Genomic DNA, 19,760 nt, shown 5'->3' with positions numbered 1-19,760 from the left:
TGTTGTTATTTTTAGGGGAATTTGTTAATTTTGCCCTCGTAGATTTTATTTTTTTTAAGTTTGATCTTCAGCTGAAGGTTGAGTGCACAGCCATACGATGTAGATCCAAATACCCAAAATGGAGTTACACCAAAAAGATAATTTGGTGGCTATATGAATTTTGGGTGACTTGCATAAAAAGAAATCAATTTATGTGAAACTGTTGCATTTCCATCGGTGCAAATTTAAACAGGCAAATTTCATAACAAAAACAGGAATTGAAGGAGTTAAAGTATGTTGTACAATAATTTTCACCGAAAAAAGGATGCAACAATAAGAGCATTCAAGCTACAGCAATGCCAACTACATCATCACAGTGCATAAACACAAGACAGCACTGAACTTGAGATGAAAAACCAAATGATATAATATATGCAACATCAATCACAGGTCTGACCAAAAATCCAACACTTGATGATAAATATACAAACACATACAGCAGCAGCCTTACCTTATTCTTACCAGTCCCCTCTTTCTCTCTACAAAATGCAATGACAATATTAACGAATAAAGTTTGCTGGTCCCATAAGTAACAACCCTCCTGCTCATAATAACAAACTCAAATTAATAATAGTACACTGCGTGTATCTCCGCCATGATTCCCCGTGGTGAACTCAAAGACGATCTCACCACCTCGCATCGTATGTGGCCTTCACGCTCCTTCCCCATCTCTCCTGGAACAACTCTACCGACACCCAAATATAACCCTACTGCAAAGGATTAGCGGCTGAACGAGGTCACCTTCGTTCAGGCAGCAGCGATGGGCTCAGCTGGTGGTGCAGGGGCTGCTGCTGCGGGGGCAGCGGCGGCGGGTGCGGCATTCTCCTTCTCAGGGACAGTGCCGTTGGCAGGGGCATCCTTGGCAGCAGGTGTCGCTACCGCCTTAGCTCCGTCCTTTCCAGCGGCGGCCGGAGTTCCATCCTTCCCAGCGGGTGCTGCAGCAGGTGGTGGAGGTGGCTTCATGTGTGGCGGCGGTGTGTGCTTCAGCTTTGAGAGGATCTGGCGCATCCGCGCCATGTCGGTGGCCTTCCCGGGCTTGGGGCCCTGGACAACGATGATCCCAGGCTTCTTGTCCTTGTCCTTCTTGCCCGTCCTCTTCTCGATGTGCGCAATCTCCTGTGGGATGAGCTCGGATATCGCCTTCCAGTACTGCTTGTCTGCGCCCTTGTGGAACTTCTCCTGGTTGGACAGGAAAAGCTGATACCAAGCAGCAACACACACAGGGAGACAAGAAAAGGAGATGTTAGGTAACCATATGTTGTTCAAAAAGAGCCAAAGGAGAATACACAGGGTCATCATGATGTTAAGAAATATTACTGTACCTTCTCCCTTTCCCGGTTGTGATCCTTGCTTGTCTCAAGGTTCAGCTTGCGCTTCTCGACGAAACCCTTCTTGAACTCTTCAGCTTCAAGGATGATTTGGCTCCTCAGCTCCTTCTCGTGCTTCTCCTTTTCCTCCAGAAGGAGTGCATTTTGACTGTTCAGAGCTGGCGTTAGCATTTACTTTGCACAATACAGATGGAATCAAGCAGTACAAAATAGCAGTATTTATTGTCGAGACAGATATAGCCTCTGTTCAAGATGTTTAATGCACCACTAGCGTTGTAGTTGATGATATAGAACAGGGCCTACAGCAATTTATATAAAGACATTCTCTTGCCCGGAAGTCAGATCTGGAGTCATATGTTATATCTTTATCTGAAAGTTTATTTCGTAGTGGCTACAGCAAACTGCATTCTTTGGTGCAGGGGTTTAAATAGACAAATAGTGCACTGGAGGAAACATAGCAGAAACGCCAAAAGAGGCAAACACTTCCTATATGGGGAAGTAACATTAACATAATCAAGAACCCTCATTTAGATTTCGGAAAGCTCTCATTTTGGACACAACACTTTGAGCACCTACATATATGTCGATATTTATATTGGATAACTGGAAGTCATGTGTAGATTTATCTCAGCAAGTAGCCCATTTTGGCAAACAAAAAATAAACTTAAATCATACAGAAATACAGACTTATGCGCAAGAACATGAGACTGTATCTATTTGCCACTATGCTCTAGAAATAAGAACAAGGGAAGTCAATTTCATTTTAAATTCACTATAGATAAAAAACTGAAGAGGCAGCTACATCCAGAGAGTCCTAGATATTCAAACTTACAGTTTCATCACGCAAATCCGATTGGACCTTCTTGATTTGATATCCTCAACTACAAAATCCCAGGTTTATTTAAATAAAATTGTGCACCTAATGTGCCACAAGATCAGCTAGCCTGAGAAAGTGTTCCAGCAAGATGAATCACTTTTATCATATTAACAGGTCATGATGAAAAAAGCTGTGGCAGTCAGACAAATATATACCTACTGCGAAAACACGACTTCGGTGACCAATTTGTACGGCAATCGCCCCTATGCAGTTAAATTTCTACTGCAAAAGCTGCATATACAGTAGATCATGGCAAAATTCCAAGCGATCATTAGCTTTTGTTCAGCTAAAATCCTAGTGTACTGAAGCTGCTAAAGCACTGGGTCACACCATCATACAGCACACACACTGAACTCCAAGCAATCATTTATTCTAATTCAGCTTAAATCCTAGTGTAGTACTGAAGCAGCAAAGACCGTGGATCACATCAACATATGGCAATTTCATTTTCCTGTTGGCAAAAGCTAACGCTACAGTTACACCCGGAGAGTCCCAGGCAGTAAAAATTGGGATTTTATCATGTGATTCCGGCTGCGGTTTGTTGATCTGACACCACCGACTACTAAATCCCAAATTTAAATTACCTACTTACTTAGCGTGTCACAAGCTTAGCTAGCCATGACAAGTTGCAGCAAGCTGAACCATTTTTATCTCATTAACAACTATTCATGGTGCAAAATTGTTGCTTCGATCACTTATAAGCAACTAAGCACGCGTACAGTGACTGATTTGTAAGTCAGTTGCTCTAATTCAGCTAAAATCCTAGTCTACTGAAGCTGGAGGCACTGGATCACATCATCATATCGGCACCACATCGATGGAATCTCGCGCACACAGCAGCTCGGCGCCCCAGATAATGGCAAGCGGCAGGCCAGATCGCGGTCCAGCGCGACAGATCTACGCCCCGGACCAACCCAGCCCGGCACGATCGCGCGGGTAGATCTAGCAGGACCAACGACCGAGCCGGGCCAGATCGATCAGATCTAGGCGAGAGGAGCAAGGAGAGGGAGGTACCGGCGCCACTCGCGGAGGAGGAAGCCCTCGTCGGCCCCCATCTGGGCGGGGTCGGGGAGGACGGGGCCGGGGTCGGTGAAGAGGCCGTCGTCGTCGGCGTCGTGGTGCATGGCGTGGCCGTTGCCGTTGGAGTCGGGCATGCCGAAGGGGTGCGCGGCGGCGGAGTCGTGGCGGAAGGCGTAGGGGTCGGGGGAGGCCGGGAAGGCGTCGCCGGAGACGTGGGCGTCGGCCGCGGCGGGGGTGGGGGAGTCGGCGAAGCTGAGGAAGGGGTCGTCGTGGAAGGGCGCGGCCGCCGGGGAGGAGGTCGGGGAGTCGAAGGCGGTCGCCATGGGCGATGGGGTCGGGATCTGGAGGTCGAGGGGAGGGGGGGGGGTGATCTGGAGGGTGATGTCGCGTGGGGAAGGGGAGGTGGAATGGTGGTGGCGATGCGGGTGGTATATGGTGGTGGGGGAAAGAGAAGGGGGAAGATACATCGGGTCGTTGGTGCCCCAAATCACTGGACTGCCCTGCCCACCCAGAGCTGGACAAACGGCCCGGCCCGGCACGCCGGCCCGCCCCCCCCCCCCCCCCCCCCCGGGCACGGTTATTAGCTGGGCCGTGCCCATCGTCTCTTTCATTGTTAGGGTTTCTCGTGCTGCCACCGTTGTCGTCGTCTCAAAATTTTAGCACATATGGCCTCCGTCTGCCATCTTGGCGCTAAGAGGTGTGTGCTGTTGGGGGAGGGGGGGCTCGTATCTTCAAGACATTTGTGTCCCACGTCACCGTCTAGTGATCATTATAGTTTTGTGAGAATAAATTTTCTTTCATTTTTTGATAGTGTCATGAGATTAGAGAGTATTATGTGCTCGCAGATGACTATACAGATCTGATGAGTTTATGTTGATGTGTCAAGCCTTTTTTGTTGGTCTGATTCTTTGCGAAGGTGAAATCTTTCATTGACATCATGGTGAAGATATAGTGATTCGACAACCTACACTTATAGGGGATCATCCCTGGCCCAAGTACGTTCCTCGTTCAAGGCTTCTTATCTTTTTGGATGGGCAACGCAAGGCGTTTCCAAAAACCATTTTTTTTGGTAATGTTCGCGCGGGTGAAGGAATAACAACATCGTTGCTCCGGTCCAATTGCAGCCTCTTTACCGAAGTCTTTGGAGTATTTCTTCGAGCAGAGACTAACGCCGTGAAGAAGGTGTTTTCAAGGGAATTCATTGCAATTCTTAATAATCATATAAGTTACTTTGTATTTTCTTGGATGTTGGGTCTAACTCAGTGTATCTGTGATTATTATGAGTACGAATAAAGTTACAGGTGTTTTTAAAAAAAATAGTCAGGTCGTGTCGTGTCGTGCCGTGCCGGCCCCCGTGCTGCCCCCTCCAGCCCAGGCACAACCCAGGATCTATGCGGGCCGTGCCGGGCCGGCCCGCGTGCTGCCCAGAAGCTATGCGGGCCGACCCAACGGCACGCCAGGCCCGTTAGGCCGCTTGTCTGCTACGTTGTTTTGGGGCCAAATTTGGCCTATTGGGCTATTTTTAGGCCATATATATTTAAAAACTCCTAAATAAGAATAAAATAAATAAACGGATCGTGCCATCCTGGCCCACGCGCTCAATCTTCAGGCCCACTCACAAATCCTTGCGTGTTGGGCCCGACCCGTTTAGCGCCTATCATGTCGGCGTCCTGTCAAGTCGACCCAACTATCCTGACCCGTTTGGTCAGCTTTGTGCCCACCTCCCTACAAATGGGCCAACCATCAGCCCATGGTAACCATCACATGGGACAAGGGTGTGGCCTTTAAGACATGCCTAGGACCCGCGCAGCCTTTTGCGTCGACCCCTTTTGTTGCCATCTACCACATGAGCGCAGGAAAAACTTGCCCCTTCCCAACGTCTCTTGATCCCATTCGCGCGCGGCTGCTATTGAGGATCCCCCCATGTCTCTTGCTCCCATTCACGCGTGGCCGCCTCACCCGCGGATCCCGTTGTCTCCTAAATGAAAGATTCAAACAACAAAAATGAAAGTTCAACATATGACGGGAATACACAATACGGACCACATATTAACAGTCAGCTGTCAGATAAAAAGATATGACGGGAATCCATAAGTCGGACCGTCCCAAAGACGAGATACTAATAGCATGCCACGTGGATGGGCAACGCTTCCCAGGGATCCCGGATGTGAATGGTGTTGCCAGGCATTCCCTCTTCGCGGATCTAGAAGGGTTTTTCCACGCAGGTGCCTGGCAACACCACTGGCTCACGCCATTTCACATCCGGGATCTTATCGCCACGAATAACAGCCGCGCGGTACTCAAAACACTTGTCAGATCCCAACCCCATCCATGCGCCTCGCTCATACACCACATGGGTACCTCATTACACTAACTCTATTATCACCACCATGGGCAGTCTTGATCCAGTCTCACTCATACTTCGTGGTACCCTCAAGCATGGTTTGGGCCTGCAAAACCATGGCCCCTGTTGTCGTCATACCAAGAAGCGAACATCACATTCGTGGCCTGTTGTAGTGAAATAATTTAAAAAATTCTGGATTTTTTGCTACAAACTTTGACAGATGTTCTCAGTGCTTGCAAATTTTCATCCAGACATCACATTCGTGGAAGTCGTGGTAAAAAAGGAGATGCACCCAAAATGCTATTCTTGAAAGCATTTTGAAGTGTTGATTTTGTTTTTTCTTCCACGACTTCCACGAATGTGATTTCAGGAAGAAAATTTTCAAGCACCGTGAACATTGGTCAAAGTTTGCACCAATAAAAATTTAGAGTTTTTTGAATTTTATTTCATTTAATAGAATTTACAATCCACCGCGAGCTCAAATGATTGAGCTCGGGAATTGAAGGGGACTTTTGAGGCGTCCGCTTCAAATAGTCAAGCACCATGCGAGTCATTAGACCATGCGATGCCTCTATTTCCTTTTGACCTCCTCCATTGCAGTTCTTTGGTATTGAGATGCTCGGCGACACTAATTGTACACTACGGTGGGTGGTCGGGCCGAAGTGATAATATGACAGCATAGTAAAAATAGTTGTTGTCATCAGCCCATAAACCTTAAAATGAAGTAAAAATGGTTTATGGGCTGATGACAGCAACTTTTCTTACTATGCTACTCTACATAAAAAACATAAATGTCAATGTGTATGTACATTGTAGATCTTTAGTGTACTCTTATGTAGCCGTCTCATTGAACTAATAATGAAAACAATTACAAGCTTATTTCGGGAAATCAGGTGATCCCACGCGGATCGATGGTCACGATTCAATTTCGAATTAAATTATCTCAATTTAATGGTGCAGTCAGGCGAGGTTCGCTCACTTTATGTAGCATTGATGATGGAGTTTCCGTTCGTGTTATTTTGGGCCTGAGTGCGCATTTGTCTGTTATTCTTATTCCAGTACTAGTTTATTCCTCTCCGACGCGCTTTGTTTTTATATTATCAGCAGTGTGAGTTAAACTATTGTGGTCGATGCGAGCCAAAATAAATATAATTATTTATACTAAACGTTAATACTTGTTTATAAGTCATTTTTCCAAATTACAACAACAGATAAATATTATTGTAATCTAAACTATATTTTGTAAAAAAGTTAATTTTCAATACAGTAGTACATCTTAAAACATATTTAAGTCAATTCCACTTAATATGGTTGAATAAGAAAAAGGAAAAAGAATCATGTCTTTGTGGATTAATTTGTGAATGTCATGTATTTATGTCATATATTTATAGCGGTCTCCAGGATTAGAGCAAACAGAAAAATCTAGAATACATGAGATATTTATGAGGACTTTGATACTCTCACTGTAAAGAAATATAAGAGCGTTTAGATTGCTACTTGAGTTATGTAAACGCTCTTGTATTTCTTTATGAAGGGATTACCTAATAATTGACACACTATTTTTTTCTTCATATTTTCTGGTATTAATGGTGTGTATACACTAGTAGAAAAAGGGGCTTTTGTCCCGGTTGGTAAGGCCCTTTAGTCCCGGTTTTTGAACCGGGACTAAAGGGTCGTTACTAATGCCTCTCCCTTTTAGTCCCGGTTCTTACACGACCCGGGACTAAAGGCCGCGGCCACGTGGAGCTCCACCTTTAGTCCCGGTTGGTGTTACCAGCCGGGACTAAAGGAAATTTTATGATTTTTTTTTATTTTTTTTTCAAATTTCTGAATTATTTTAACCTCTAATCTCTAATCACCACCCCTCATCACTGCTCAATTTATCTTCTAATCTCTAATCACCCCTCATCATTCCCAATCATCTAACTTCCCGAACGGTTACCCATCCTCCCACTCCCCCAGCCTGAGCACGCTTATCTTCCGGGTTCTATTCTCCCTCGTTTCCAAGTCTGCACTTGTTGTTTTCCTGATAATAATAAGATGTCAATCCTATTAACCCTCAGGAATTTTGCTTGAGCATGAAGTGACACATTTCACTGTTTGAGTTTGAAACTATTGTTTTAAAAAACAGTAATTATTTAGTAACACTAATATTTCTTGAATAATTAGTTTGACCATTGTTTGACCACAATTTGACCAGATTTGACCAAAATTCAAAATAGATGAAATAATTATTTAGTAACATTAATATTCTAGAATAATTAGTTTGACCATTGTTTGACCACAGTTTGGAATTTTTTCGATTTTTTCCACTCTAGATCTTAAAAGCCCCGTAACTTTTTTTCTGTTAGGTTTTTGATGATTTTGAAAATGTTTAACAGGGTTCCCCCCGTTAATTTTGGATGTAACTTTTCGAGTAGATGATTTTTTATATAAAAAACTTTTTCATCCGAGTTAGTATGCAAAAGTTATGCCCATCTTTACAAATTCTCGAGAGATTTTGCAAATAAAGTCGAAATTCATATTTCCAAATTTTCCCAACAACTAGACCACATATCACATGGGAAACTTATTTAGTTTTATTTTTTTGACATTTTGATCATTTTCTTTTATTTTTTTTAAAACTGAAAAGGCGATCCACGCGGAGGAGGGGGGGTAGAGTTTGAAAATGGGACCTTTAGTACCGGTTCGTGCCATGAACCGGTACTAATGCCTCAAACCCCATTAGTACCGGTTGGTGGCTCGAACCAGGACTAAAGGTCTAACCTTTAGTGCCGGTTGGTGCCACGAACCGGTACTAATGGGCATCGCACCCTTTAGTCCCGGTTCGTGGCACCAACCGGGACTAAAAGGTCCAGATGAACCGGGACAAATGGCCCACGTGGCCCCTGGGCTCACGAACCGGGACTAATGCCCCATTAGTCCCGGTTCTGGACTGAACCGGGACTAATGGGCTAACCCGGCCTGGACCAAAGCCCCCTTTTCTACTAGTGATATCATGTACCTGATACTGAATTAATATCACCCTAGTTAAAACATAAGCATTAGAAAGAGAAAATCACAATTGAAAAATGATTAAACATAGAAATCATCAAAAATTACATTATTTTAGCACTTCACATCCAAAATACCACAGGCTGTTGAAGGACAGGCACTTTGTAGTATTGCACCCGGCGGCTCTCACCAGTGGTCAGGTCTCCATTCATATCATAGCTGAGGGAGAACATGGTGAGACGATAAAGACCTATGTCGGGTCGGGGCTCGTCCTCATGCTCCTCATCAGTGTAGACACACTCTACGAGGCAGAATTTGCTCCGGCATCCCATGTAAAGGAGGCTGGCGCTATAGTTGCTCTCACCCAGGTCCTCGCTGAACAGCTTCTCCTTGCCGAGCTTCGATACCGGAGGGGTGCGTCGGAGCCGGGCAGGCAGCAGGAGTAGAGGTGGCCGACCGTGTCCGGGTCATCCTCGCACTCGGTGATCCTGAGAAAGGCGAAGAGTAGAGAGTCGAAGTGACCGCGACCGTCGAAGGGCAGCGCCCAATGGCCAAGTTGTTTCCATGAGAGCTCCTCCGTGTCGAAGGCGAAGATCGCCGCAGTGGCTTCTTTCTTGATGCTCACGGTGAAGGACTGTATGTCGGGGTGCAAGGCATAGGAGCAGACGTCGTAAACCTCAAACGGCGGATTTGGGAGTAGTTGCCACGACCACTGCATGTCGTCACCAGATCAGTCCATGGAGAGCACCTCAAAGGAGTTGAGGCAGATAGTGAACAACTTGTCGTTGCCGACGGCGAGATAGATGGGGTTGATGGGGTATTCCAGCTAAGGGCCGAAGGAGATGGCCCGCGAGCGAACGTCCAGGATCGGGATGCCGGTCCCGGACTAGGAGATGTCGTCAGGAGCAAGTTTGGGGGGTCCCTGGCGTGCATCGACATGATCATGGTGCCAAAGGCCGACGCGAAGCAGTCCGGCGACCCTTCCTCCGAGGACTTTGAGCGAAAATCATCAAGTGAGGAAAAACCCAAAACCCAAACCCAAACACCTACAAACCCAAAGTAATTGAGCATCACTGAAGAGATTGTTCATGTGTGGAACCAATGCTTGTTACCTTTGAGGACTGTGCATCCTCCAGACGGTTAGGCGTCATGGTCTGAGCATCCAAGATGAATTGTGGATCGCCGAGTGACCAAGTCTGTGAATGTTTGGAAGTCACCTGAAGACTTACCACGAGTGATTGGGCGAGGTATGTGCGACTTTAGTTCAAGGAGAATACGGTGAGGAATGTGTGTCCTCGAGTTTAAATACTCAGCCACACGAACCAGACGTACAACTGTCACAACAGTTGGAACTGGTCTACCAAATCATTGCCTTCACCAAGCCAACTGGTTATATTTCCTCAACCCTTTCATTTCCTCATTCATGTGTTGATGAACCTGATCATTACTGTTTGAAGACTTTGACTGAAAACTTTCTCTATTTCCTCAACCCAAATCCTTCAGCCACATAGTCTTCAGCCAGCTTATCCTATACTATGTGCTTGTTTTCATTTCATCATGATGACTATGTTGTTGCTCTATTGTGCTTATACTTGAGTATTTATTCCGCTGTTAGTGTGTCGTTGCTTAGGAATTTCTTCACCTAGAAATTCCTCAGTGACGAATTTATAAAAATCGCCTATTCACCCCCCATCTAGTCGACATAACGCACTTTCAATGTTCCCCGCTAGCATCTCTGCCCTTGCCCCCCACCCGCGTGCGCTCCGGCGAGGGGCTCAAGCACCCCGTCCCCTTGCGCCGCTGCTCGTTGGAACACCACCGTCACAGACCCCCTGACACCCTTCTGCTGAAAGCTCGTCGTCACCGCACGCTACATCCGTAGCTCGCAAACCAGGCCATTGCAGCTCTGGCACGGTTGGTTCCAGCGCGCGTACACCATGGTTGGAGCACCACCGACGTTGCCGCTGTCGTCGACTTGCACAATCGTGCCCAGCACAAAACTCCAAAAGCAACAAATTCTCCATTTGTGGGTTGAAGCAAAAAATTACCTAGTTCCAACAAAATGGAACACCTGTTCTAGCAAAAGCAACTCATCAGCAACAACTCCCATTGATTGATTGTAGCAAAAAAATACCCGGTTCCAGCAAAACGACTCATGAGGAAGAACTCCCGGTGATTGATTGTAGAAAAACAGAGAGCCCATCCCAGCACCCCGCGACGCCGTTTCCAGCAAAGCAGAGAGCTAGTTCCAGCAAAGTTTCTGCCGGTTGTAGCAAAAATCAAACATTCGATCAGCAAAAATGGCTTACAGTCCCTGGTTCCAGCATTTGTTAATGTGGATGTAGCTATTCACTGGACAGTTCCAATACAAAACTCACCGATTGAAGCACCGGGAGGCCGTCATCTCCATTGCTAGGACCTACTGGTTGCAGCATGGGTAGATGCTGGCTGCTGTTGATGCATGCAGCACAGCGTGGCAATCCCAGCAAAAACCAACACCCCCTGGTTGTAGCATACGTGGTTGTCTCTTACCTGAACAGTGCTGCTGGCCATCTCCGCAGCGCGGCGCCGTGATATATACGGCTAACCTGTGGAGAGGAACCAAGACAAAAGAGCGGATGAGCGGCAGTGCATTGGGGATAGCGCGCGGAGTTGGTGGCGGCCATCGCTTGTGCGACCTAATCAGACGTGAATGGAATAGAGGAAGAGGGAATGAATCGCCCAGCGAATTGATAAGGAAGGAGGGGGAGAAAAAAATAGAAAAAAGATAGGATGGCAACGTGGCACAATGAAAAGGCCTCGTTTCAACAAGGATTGAACGACTCGTGCGCGACCAGCCCAAGTTTCGTCCGGTGTGCCGGGTGCAAACGTTTTCCTAACTATTATAGGTACACTAATCTAAGATCCAAGAAAATACAAAGTAAAGCTTATGACTAAGAATCACGATGCTTTTTTTCTGAAACATCTTCATCGTGCTATAAATATCTACTAGAAGAAATACTCGCAAGATTTCAGCAAAGAGTCTTCAATTGGACTGGAGCAACGATATTGTCACTTTTTTCACCCGCACGAATATTACCAATAAAGGTTTTTGAAAGAGCCTTGAGTTTCCCATCCACAAAAACTGAAAGGTCTTGATTGATCGACGTACTTGGGTCAGTGATGATACCCTGAAAGTGTAGGTTGTCAAATCACAATATCTTCACCATAGTGTCGACCACATATCCACAAAGAATCAAAATCAAAGAAAAAAGCTTGACACAGTAACATAAAGTCATCAAATCTGTTAGAATAAAACGAGACTGAAAGTGAATGGACGATTAGTCCTGATTTCTAATGATTTTCAAGTATATATACATCTGCGGTTAATGCACATTAAAGCATCGATAAACATGATTTTTTGAGAAAAGATGAGCATGCTAATTGCAACTTATGAAATTGGTTCCACCGCTCACCACCAGCCTAGGTTGGAGAGATTTTTGAGTTGGGAAACTTAATTAAACCAAAAGGGAAGAAGTGCTAGTTAAAAATATTATTAATGGAATCAAACATAGTAATAAACCGTCGCCGCCGGGAGACAAAAGAACGTAGTACTTGCAGTAAGAACCCCACCTTGCCGCAGATGTCATCTTGGCGTGAGGAGGTGGGGGGACCTTGGTTCATCTAGAAGTTGGGAACAAATTGATCTTTTTTTTGCACGGGGAAAGGCGCCCTCAACGCCAATTTCATTCAACTCAAAAACAGTGTAGAACATGGAGTACAAAACCCTGTAAATTTAAGGTAGAAAGAGTAGAAATGACAGGGCATATTCTGTTCCTGTGAGCTGACTCAAAGCAACTATAGACAGGTTCCAAAGAGCGACTAAGAACCTGATGAGCTACATTGTGCGCAATCCCATTTATTTCTCTAGATATATGGAACACCTGCGACTGTAGATGTTGGGTAGTCCTGTAGAAATCAGCAAGAGATTCTCTAATCACCCAAGGAGTGGAATCTGCTGTTACATTCCTGTTCGCCGCCGCCTTGGCAAGAGAAAGATTATCGGTGAGAAACGTCGGTTGCTCGACTTGTAAGATCTGTGCTGCTTTGGCGGCAAGAAGAAGAGCTTATGCTTCTGCTTGTAGAGGTGACGAAGTTAGTGGTGCGGATGCTTGAACCTGAACTTGGATACTTCTATTGTCCTGCAAAAAATTGAGAAAAACTCCAATGCCCGTAGTGTTGGAAATATGCCCTAGAGGCAATAATAAATTAGTTATTATATTTCCTTGTTCATGATAATCGTTTATTATCCATGCTATAATTATATTGATAGGAAACTTAGATACATGTGTGGGTACATAGACAACACCATGTCCCTAGTAAGCCTCTAGTTGACTAGCTCGTTGATCAACAGATGGTTACGGTTTCCTGACCATGGACATTGGATGTCGTTGATAACGGGATCACATCATTAGGAGAATGATGTGATGGACAAGACCCAATCCTAAGCCTAGCACAAAGATCGTAGTTCGTATGCTAAAGTTTTTATGATGTCAAGTATCTTTTTCCTTAGACCATGAGATTGTGCAACTCCCGGAAACCGTAGGAATGCTTTGGGTGTGCCAAACGTCACAATGTAACTGGGTGGCTATAAAGGTGCACTACGGGTATCTCCGAAAGTGTCTGTTGGGTTGGCACGAATCGGGACTGGGATTTGTCACTCCGTGTAAACGGAGAGGTATCTCTGGGCCCACTCGGTAGGACATCATCATAATGTGCACAATGTGACCAAGGGGTTGATCACGGGATGATGTGTTACAGAACGAGTAAAGAGACTTGCCGGTAACGACATTGAACACGGTATCAGCATACCGACGATCGAATCTCGGGCAAGTACAATACAGCTAGACAAAGGGAATTGTATACGGGATCGATTGAGTCCTTGACATCATGGTTCATCCGATGAGATCATCGTGGAACATGTGGGAGCCAACATGGGTATCCAGATCCCGCTGTTGGTTATTGACCGGAGAACGTCTCGGTCATGTCTGCATGATTCCCGAACCCGTAGGGTCTACACACTTAAGGTTCGATGACGCTAGGGTTATAAAGGAAGTTTGTATGTGGTTACCGAATGTTGTTCGGAGTCCCGGATGAGATCCCGGACGTCACGAGGAGTTCCGGAATGGTCCGGAGGTAAAGATTTATATATGGGAAGTCCTGTTTTGGTCACCGGAAAAGTTTTGGGTTTTATCGGTAACGTACCGGGACCACCGGCAGGGTCCCGGGGGTCCACCAAGTGGGGCCACCGGCCCCGGAGGGCTGCATGGGCCAAGTGTGAGAGGGGACCAGCCCCAGATAGGGATTTTGTAGGAACAAAACGTGTATTGCCTTGTTATTTCTACAAAACCTGGTGCAGAGGGTATTTGTTAATATGTCGGGTACGGACAGAAGCAAAGTTTTAAATCATGTGAGAAATGATTTCCCTGTGGGCAATCGCGGGTATCGTGGGCACTTTTCTAGTCGGGAGGGAGGATTTATGTAGGTTATTGCTGAATATTGGGCCGTTTAATGGGATTCCCAAGCATTTCACGGCGGTGGCCATAACGTCGCGACGAGACTCCCCAGTAGCTATAGCAGCAATTTCGTGGAAGATTTAATTTCATGGTCCAATGTAGAAGCTAGGGTGGCGGTCATCATATACGAGGTACAATTTATAATTTGCATCCTAGTAATGTCGCAGCAACCAACCCAAAGTTTGAAACACAGTAAGATGGTCGATAATCGAATCTAGCATCCACCAATCATATGAATTTGAATCATGCTCCATGCATGTCCTTGGACATAAGAAATACATTCAACAAATGCTTGGATGTTCATGTACCAATTTTAATTACAATGCACGGATGTGTGGCATCTTCTTTCTTTTCAAGACTAAAGATATCTCATTCCACAGTTTTGATGTGTGGCAAACATATTCAGAGAGGAGGAACGAAACACTTGTAATGGTGGATCAGATAAGATGTGATGTAAAAACCCGATTGAATGCTTAAACTGCAGCACCCCCAATACTTGAGTGTTTGTGACTTACTAAGATTTGCCACACTGAAATAAATCAATGAATGGAAAATAAAGTCTTGACATGCATAGAATGATCTCTTCTTGTCACGAACTTGTACATGAATACATGAAAACTGGGTAGGTGGAGTGTACTCGATTGTCGGTGATGAAAAATAGCTGTCCACTTCTGTCTACATAGAGATTTTTGTCCTTACTTTTTTTTCTTTTTCGTGAATAATATTTTATTTCCATTCAAAGAGAAAAAGAATATATTTTTTTGCCAGGAAAGAAGATATATTTTTGACTTGGAGGGGAATTGAGATGCTTAAATTCACAATTAAGTTTGCATATTTGTGTCATGCATTTTCTTTGGTAAATATTTTTTACTGAACTAATGTTTCAGTCCGGCATGACGAGGAACAGCAGAATGAAGAGGACGTGTGTTTGGGGGGTGGACACGCACGTGACCTCGACAATAACAACAACGAGCAGTGAAATAATAGTAGAATTTAGCAAAGACATGTAGAAAAGAAACAGTATAGAAGCCTTTTTGCGTCTTTTACCAACTCATCAATGTACAAACATCAAGAGGGCACATATTACACTGTAATCACAGGATAAGGAGATTTAGACACTAAAAATTATTATTCTCCACTCCCCGGTTTTCCGTCAAGAACTTAGTGACTTTATGGACCGTCGGAAATTGTATATCCAAAACCAGAAACATATATTAGTGCTACTTGGAACGAGAAAATATTTGATGGCAAGATCCAGAATTGGACTGCCATTTGAAATACACATACATCAAGACTTATTTGGGGGTCAAGTACACTTTGCAGTTGAATGGCACAGCGCATGAATGTAACATGGGCCCATTCAGAAATAAAAAGCACCGGGACACTCTATTTTCACTCTTAAAGACCAGAGTAAGTTTAACCCACAAAGGTAAATACATCCTCTGTGTGAATGTTTCGTCTTGCACACCTGGAGCACATTCTAAAATATTGAGTATGAGAAATGATGGACAAAAAATTTATAGATACATAAATATATATGTATAGCAACACATTTGGAATGCCAAGCAAGATATGTGTTTCAAGTTACTGAAAACATAATGCAAACATAGATTCAGTTTAACAAAAGTTTTCAGATAAACTAGCAGAGCTGCAAAAGGATAATGTTCCCCACAAGCATGTCTTGGTCTCAGGTGGGTAGCCACAACAAACTTTAGAGCGATGAGGGCGGAAGGTTCAGGGCCATGAATCAAAGCAATAGTTATATTCCTTTTCTAGCTTTAATGTAGCCCAATAATTACAAGAAATTACATCACCATAAAGCACCAGACCAACAAAGAAACAAACAACTTAGCATATTCTTATATGCCTAGTTAACGTTGGTCTTTAATCACAAGAATAATATATATTACAGCAATCAGGTAGCACAAGCAATCTGCAAAACAAACAAATTAGACTTTACTGTTTGTCCCATGTAGGCATGGAGGTATAGCCTGTAGTATAGAAATTTGTGTAGGGATGAAAGGTGAGGTAATATATGCTATTTCTTTTGGTAATATGATTGATCTGCATGGAGTCAAGTTGGAGCATGAACACGCCAGTCACCGCAGACAGAATAATAACATGTGTGTCCTCGTCATACCCCGATATCAGTACCATTTTGAAGTCACTAAACACTCTGTGTGGAAAGAGCTCATCCAATTGAATGGTTTTCTGCAACAACACCCAACTGACAACACCATCACAGTTTGATTTCCTCTCCCATAATTGGATGGTCAGTTCCGACAAATATGCAAGGCCAAGTCCACCATCATCCGTCCGTAAGAGTTGGACTGATCCATAGGAGTCGGTGTCTATCGGCTTCTTGATCACACTAAGTCTCTGACTCTGAAGATCAAATACAAGGACATCACTTCCAAAAAGCAACCAACAAAGTGCATTCTCAACAAGGACACTAGGCCCTATGTCATAAACCTCGTACGTACACTCCATAGAGGAAATATCTCCCCATAGACCAGACACCGATTCATAGAGGCAAGCGAATGCTTGCGTGTGCATGTCTTCTAGGTTCTCAGTGACCCAGATAAAGACCAATTTGAGCGGTCTCGAGAAGCAATCGCCATGCACGTGCCCATCTTCATTGTCAGTGCACACCACCGCAGCATGACAGCACACCACGGTGGAGTCCTGCCCAAGCATGAGCCCTGGTGGACAAGTCACGTGGTACTGTTGCCGGCTCAGGGGATCCAACACCATGATCTCGTGTTGCGACAAGTTGACTAGGACGGCGAGGCCGTGGCGGCAGCCCATTATGTTCCAACGTTTGTGGTAGGGTATGATGCCTTTGGGCATGGGGAGTGGCAGGGAGAAGCGGGCGGCGGGCATGCAGTCGGGCGAGTCCAGGACAGAAGTGAAGTGGTACTCTTTGTAAATATTCCCATTGAAGAAGCCGAGCAAAGGAGGTTTCCGATGGTGCTTGCGGAAACGGCGGAGGAACACGTCATCGGAGAGGATGCTGCGCCAGCGCTTGCATACGGCGGACGCGCGGGGGAGCGAGGATGGCTGCGGAGGAGGATCTCACGGAGAAGGTCCTCGTCTTCCAGCGGGAGGGCCGTCGTGATCGCGACCGAGGAACATCGCCGGCTCATGCTTCAATCTTGAGTGAGCTAGGGTTCCTGAAAAGTGAAAACAAAGACCGGAAGAGAATCATCCACACACGCGAACCAAACTGGAATTGGGTAGCAGGATCACCGAGAGAAGCAACAGAATTAGGGGCGCTCACCGTTTGTCCCAGCGCAGGGCCGGAGCGCCGCCGCCGTTCGCCCCGATGGGCTAGGGCTAGGTCGAAGGAGGCCGGGGCAGGGCTGGACGGCGGCCGTAAGGGGAGGCGTGGCGGAGAACGGGAGGAGCGCGTAGGAGGGCGGGCCGCGGGCGGAGGGCAGCCGCCGGCGCCGGGCGCAGTCGCGCGAGAGGCGCAAGGTCCGAGGGAGCGAGAGGCACGGAAGGCGTCGGGCTGGAAGACCCAATGGCGAACGTGCGCTCTCTAGAACTATTGTGTTTTTTCCTTTCCGGATAGAACTCTCAATAACTTTTTTTTAGGGGTAGAACTTTCAATAACTTGGGAGGCGGAATCCCCATAAAAAAGGTGTGGTAAACTTTCGAAGAAAAAAAATTGCGGGGAAAAACTTTCAATAATTGACAGAAAAAGAAACACATATGCATATTGCGGAGGTCCAGATCCGGATGACGTTTTTTTAGAGGAAAAGGGCTCAAGGCCCCGGTTCCAATTGGATTGCCAATAGAAACCAAGCAAGGTTCAGTACGATTGCCAATAGATCCGGATGACGTCAGGCGATACAATGATAGCCACTTGATGAACCCTATGCGTAGCGCATTGCCGTTGGTGGTGGCGGCGTGCGATGGAGAGAAAGAGAGGGATGGAGAGAGATCGAATGGGATTTGCCGATAAGAAAGGCATCACAATCTTTTTTTCGAGGATATATAATGTGAGTTTTATTCTTCGGTATGTTGTGCAATAGTTACATTGAGCTAATACAAGACATGAAATGGACTCCGGGTGCTGGTGCAGCCACTAGTACAACCAGAATTATCTAGGCAGTGGTATTGTTGAGAAGTTGGTAATGTTCTTACCACATACTCCCTTCGTCCCATGGTTCATGTAATTTCGCAGGATGGTGAGCGGTACTTCCTCGGAACCAAGATAGTTTTGCTTCACAATCTCAATCTTTCTGGTTGACTCGGCTACTGTTGCCCATTCTACTTCTCATGTAAAACATTGTAACCGAGCGTTCTATTTTGGGTGAAATAGATACAATGTACCTCTGAGTTTTAGTTGTCCTAAACATGAATAGGCAAGGTGCACTAATTTTGAATGTCAAGTTGGAAAACTTCAATTGTCCTGTGCTGTAGAAATGAATAGGCAAGGTGCACTAATTTTGAATGTCAAGTTGGAAAACACATGTCTATGGTTAGGAAACATAACCATCTTTGATTAATGAGCTAGTCAAGTAGAGACATACTAGTGACTATATGTTTGTCTATGTATTCACACATGTATCATGTTTCCGGTTAATACAATTCTAGCATGAATAATAAACATTTATCATGATATGAGGAAATAAATAATAACTTTATTATTGCCTCTAGGGCATATTTCCTTCAATTGTATCCTTCAAAGGTTTTTCCATTCCTATACATGAAACTCAGAAAAGTTTAGATGCCCCCCTTGCATACACAATAAAATGCACCGAGTGACGTGCAAAGGGGGCTAAGATGTAGAAATCTCCATCTTTGCGGTCATTAGATGGAACCATAAGAAGAGCAATTTGATACCTTGCTAATGCGCAGAGTCTCGGGGTAGCTGTTTTGGAGCGACGGTGAGCAGAAGTGCAACAAGGTAGATATGATGGTTCATAGTCGAGGACCTTGTGCGCTTGTTCCTCGACTCAAAAGAGCTCTTCTCCACGAACACTTTGATTTTCTTTGCTGACCTCGACATTGTACGCACGACTGCTGTTTTTCCTCTCGTACAGTGCTGCTCTTCCTATAGATATTAATAACTTCAACTTGTATTAACCCAAAGGGCTAAATTAACCTAGAAGTTATACAATATTTTTTTAGATGTGAAACGACCCCTAGCCAATGTAAATCCCACACAAAATCTGAAACAACCATGGAACAAGTATCAAACACTTGGCATTTTGCTCTTCAAAGAACATGACATCCAGTTAGATCATCAAGAAGCCTTTCTGCAATCAGTACACACATTCATATTGCTCTCTCAGCTTTCACTGCAGTCATACCTTGAAAGTAGGCTGGGGGTCGATCTCAAGGCAGCTAAGTAAACACATTTTAGCATAGTACCTACATCAGTTTCGGCTACGGGAGCAGCAACCCCTTAGGGCAGCTGGGCCAAGAATCTACACAATAGCCTAGGCGGAACTGCAGTCAGATCTGACGGCCTATGACGACCGAACCAAGAGATCGAACGGCTAAAAATGCATGTTGCGTGAGAAGCCTCGGTTTAGGCTCGGTTTTACTGTCCTTAATGTTGAATAATAAAAGACTGAAAAGATAAAACTAGT

At 45.1% G+C, this 19,760-nt stretch overlaps 1 protein-coding gene across 1 annotated transcript; it reads right to left on the bottom strand.

The window, feature by feature from the left end:
* Positions 1–382: 382 nt before the first annotated feature.
* LOC123157376 (clathrin light chain 2) lies at positions 383–3,732 on the bottom strand. The gene is made up of 3 exons (XM_044575643.1): positions 3,259–3,732; positions 1,362–1,515; positions 383–1,236 (listed from the first exon to the last, which is right to left on the bottom strand). Exons 1-3 carry the CDS (start codon positions 3,729–3,731, stop codon positions 787–789), a joined length of 1,077 nt encoding a protein of 358 aa, XP_044431578.1. The 5' UTR covers position 3,732; the 3' UTR covers positions 383–786.
* Positions 3,733–19,760: the final 16,028 nt, after the last annotated feature.

The sequence above is a fragment of the Triticum aestivum genome, chromosome 7B (assembly GCF_018294505.1).
Source record: "Triticum aestivum cultivar Chinese Spring chromosome 7B, IWGSC CS RefSeq v2.1, whole genome shotgun sequence".
Classification (NCBI taxonomy): domain Eukaryota; kingdom Viridiplantae; phylum Streptophyta; class Magnoliopsida; order Poales; family Poaceae; genus Triticum; species Triticum aestivum.
Note: the sequence above shows the minus strand (reverse complement) of the source record. Positions and strands in the feature narration are given on the sequence as shown.